Source organism: Limulus polyphemus, unplaced genomic scaffold, assembly GCF_000517525.1.
Source record: "Limulus polyphemus unplaced genomic scaffold, Limulus_polyphemus-2.1.2 Scaffold2805, whole genome shotgun sequence".
In the NCBI taxonomy this organism is placed as follows: Eukaryota; Metazoa; Arthropoda; class Merostomata; order Xiphosura; family Limulidae; genus Limulus; species Limulus polyphemus.
Genome location: NW_013668415.1, coordinates 149434 through 153474, shown reverse-complemented (window position 1 = coordinate 153474; position 4041 = coordinate 149434). Strand labels below are relative to the sequence as shown.

Sequence of the window (4041 nt, the reverse complement as noted above, 5' to 3'; positions counted from 1 at the left end):
ATCCTATTGTCTTTATGTGGGATGTATCATCATGTATCCTATTGTCTTTACGTGGGATGTATCATCATGTATCCTATTGTCTTTACGTGGGATGTATCATCATGTATCCTACTGTCTTTACGTGGGATGTATCCTTAGGTTTCCCATTGTATTTATGTGAGATGCGTCATCTAGTTTTCCATTGTCTCTATAGGGGATGTATTAACATGTTTCCCATTATTTCTCAAGTGGTAGTGGTTTCCTGGCTTTTTGAGAGACATATTATTGGGGCTCACTTTGCCTCTTTGAAGGATATATTCTCGAGACTTTCATCGTATCTATGAAAGACAGAGACTCCTTTTTTTAGTTGTATTATTGTGTCTCTCGTCTCTGTGGGATGAAATTTCTTGACTGCTGTTCTCTCTCTGTGAATAGAATTTCATGACTCCTGTTGTCTCTCTGTGCAATAGAATTTCATGACTGCTGTCTCTCTGTTGGATAGATTCTTATGGCTGTGAGATAAATCAAGTTGCAAAGTCGTCAAACATGTATAATAAATACCAAGATGAATTTATATGACGAAAATTCAAAGTACTGCCATACCTTTGTTTAAAATATCCTTACTATTATCATCCCAATCTAGAAAACTCACACGATACACTAATGCACACAGTTTTGGATCAATTTCTACGGTCATAATTTGATAAAAATAAATTTATTCAAAAATGTCAACATTTCATTCTTATGATTATCAAATATAAAAAGTAGACATAAGTTATATCACAACTCAAGCTAATTTCAAGTATATTTTTTAACCAAATTGAAGTCAGGTTATTTCTGTTTGCTCAGTAGTCATGTGGACAAACTTACAACAGCTCTAATGACCAATCTTTTGTCCCAAGTCACGTAAACAACACAACACTAGCTAACAACAACTGAAATGACCAATTATTTGTCCTGGGTCACGTACGCAACACAACACTAACTAAAAACAACTTTTGTGACCAATCCTTTCTTTCAGGTAACGTGAGCAACAGAATCTAGCGAAGAACAACTTTTATAACAGGTCCTTTGTTTGATCTGGTTCTCCTGTTCATAATCATCTCACATAACACTGGCATTGAAAACAGTATTTGTCATAGGTCAGGTTCTTCTGTTTGTTATATCTGGCTATCTCTAAATTTTCCTACTGTTACAATCCTTGTTGAACTACTTGATCTGGTTAACACAATTCTTGTTGAACCAGGCCCTCTGGTTATCACCAAGTTTTCCTACTATTACAATCCTTGTTGAACTACTTGATCCGGTTAACACAATTCTTGTTGAACCAGGCCCTCTGGTTATCACCAAGTTTTCCTACTATTACAATCCCTGTTGAACTACTGATCCGGTTACCACAATTCTTGTTGAACCAGGCCATCTGGGTATCACCAAGTTTTCCTACTATTACAATCCTTGTTGAACTACTTGATCCGGTTAACACAATTCTTGTTGAACCAGGCCCTCTGGGTATCACCAAGTTTTCCTACTATTACATTCCCTGTTGAACTACTTGATCCGGTTAGCACAATTCTTGTTGAACCAGGCCCTCTGGTTATCACCAAGTTTTCCTACTATTACAATCCTTGTTGAACTACTTGATCCGGTTAACACAATTCTTGTTGAACCAGGCCCTCTGGCTATCACAACTCCTTTTGGATTGGGTTCTCTTACTATCACATCCCCTGCTGAACTACTTCACATGATTAACTTACATATTTTTGAATCAGGTCCTCTAGTTATCACCAAGTTCTCCTGCTAAGCCAGGTCATCCGGTATTTCGTCACCAATTGTATAGAGATACAAAACCCAGTACAGAAGATTGAGCAGAGTAAACGTAAGAGGAAAAAAAACTCTAGAGTAGGTATCAATCTGATCAGCTCTAGAAGGTAACATTTCGTCAACCTCGTGTGTTTCAGAATGATTGTTTCTTTTGCTCTTAAAACAATGCCCCAGTCTATTTACAAAACACCTGTTTCTTCGAGTCTTAGTTTCTGGGCATGTCCTTAGTTTTCTGATTTTCCTTGTTGAAACTTTAGTGCTTAATTCTTCAAGCTGTATTTCAATAAACAAAATATCTAAGTTAAGGAAATCAACTTTTATGGTTAATAATTCTATCATTATTGGTATTAATTTTGCGTTTTTTTTATCTCATTTGGTACAAATCTATACAAAATAGTATTTTTATATACAAGTTTAGCCTATCTAAAACCTATTTTTATTGTATAAAAACTCTTTCATTTACAATATCCATAAGGCATTTATCCATAAAATTTACCTGGCTATCCTTGTCTGTGTGTTCTAAGTACAAAAACGTTCTGTACAGTCCTCCTCTAAACAGAAAACTTTACGTGGCTATCCTAGTCTGTGTTCTAAACACAAAAACTTTCTGCACAGTCCTTGTCTAAACAGAAAACTTTGCCTGGCTATCTTTGTCTGTGTGTTCTAAACACAAAAACTTTCTGTACAGTCCTCTTCTAAACAGAAAGCTTTACCTTTCTGTCATTGTCTCTGTGTTCTAAAGACAAATAGTTTCTGTATATTTATGGTCTGATTTCTCTAACCTAAATTAAACCAGCTGACATATGACTGTTCTGTAAGACAAACATTTCTTTTCCTCAGATACATTTAACCCAAAGAATATAAGCCAAAATTTTGTTTTCATCGGACTTCTTTAATCGAAAAATTATAAGCCAAACTTTTGTTTTTAGCTCTAACTGATTTTTTAATCCGGAGATTTACCCTGCTGTCATCGTCAGAGTGGTTCTTGTTTTTCTGCTTGTTATGAAAACGAGCCTGTAGTCTCTCTTCATCATACCGCCCCATTAACTGCACACATGCATACTCAACCATGGCAGCAAACACAAAAGCGAAACAGGTGATTACAAACCAGTCTAAAGCTGTCGGGTAGGGTACCTTAGGTAAAGAAGTTCTTCCACCAAATCCCATTGTAACCAGTGTGAGCACCGTCGTAGCACCTGAAAAAACATAACTGTAGTGAGTTCAGATATACCTGTCTATAGATTCGTTAGTAACTTAAAGATATTCTATGTAGAAACTCATATGATCTATACAGAATACGTGATTTGAAATATTGGACGTATAAGTAAACTTCTTATTTGTTTAAATTTTCTTTTGGTTAAATATGTCATATAAATAAGTAAATGAAACTTTTTCAGTAAAAGTATTTGAATAAATTTACATACATAAAACAATCATTACAATGGCAGCAAACTGGTAATACTACTGAATTACTGTAAACGAAATTAAAATCAATTCAAATCCCGTTCACCTTAATACCTGCACAAAATTTCAAGTTAATACAAACTGTTGTCCATTGTCTGGTGTTTTAATAAAGCTAATAAAACACAGTGAAGTACTACAGGAATACGTGGAAGATAATACAAACTGCAGTCAACTGTCCGAAGTTTTAATCTAGCTGAAGAAACGCTGTGAAGTAATACCAAAATACGTGGAAGTTAATATAAACTGTAGTCTACTGTCTGGTGTTTTTAATGAAGCTAATAAAACACAGTGAAGTAATACCGAAATACGTGAAAGTTAATTCAAACTGTAGTCCACTATCTGGTGTTTTTAATGAAGCTAATAAAACACAGTGAAGTAATACCGAAATACGTGAAAGTTAATTCAAACTGTAGTCCACTGTTTGGTGTTTTAATGAAGCTAATAAAACACAGTGAAGTAATACCGAAATATGTGGAAGTTAATACAAACTGTAGTCCACTGTTTGGTGTTTTAATGAAGCTAATAAAACACAGTGAAGTAATACCGAAATAGGTGGAAGTTAATACAAACTGTAGTCCATTATTTGAAGTTTTAATCAAACTAATGGAAGAAAGTGAAGTACTACCAGAATACGTGGTAGTTAATACAAACTGTACTACACTGTCTGAAGTTTTAATCAAACTAATGGAAGAAAGTGAAGTACTACCAGAATACGTGGTAGTTAATACAAACTGTACTACACTGTCTGAAGTTTTAATCAAACTAATGGAAGAAAGT

At 34.7% G+C, this 4041-nt stretch overlaps 1 protein-coding gene across 1 annotated transcript in view; it reads right to left on the bottom strand.

Annotated features, from left to right (window-relative positions):
- Positions 1-1776: 1776 nt before the first annotated feature.
- The window catches only part of LOC106467943 (gamma-aminobutyric acid receptor alpha-like), a 42891-nt gene continuing 40626 nt past the window's right edge, over positions 1777-4041 (bottom strand). Inside the window, exons 8-9 of the mRNA XM_013928328.1 lie at positions 2761-2996; positions 1777-2073 (exon numbers count right to left, since the gene is read on the bottom strand). Coding sequence (XP_013783782.1) covers positions 1777-2073; positions 2761-2996 — 533 coding nt within the window. The remainder of the gene's footprint in view (positions 2074-2760; positions 2997-4041) is intronic.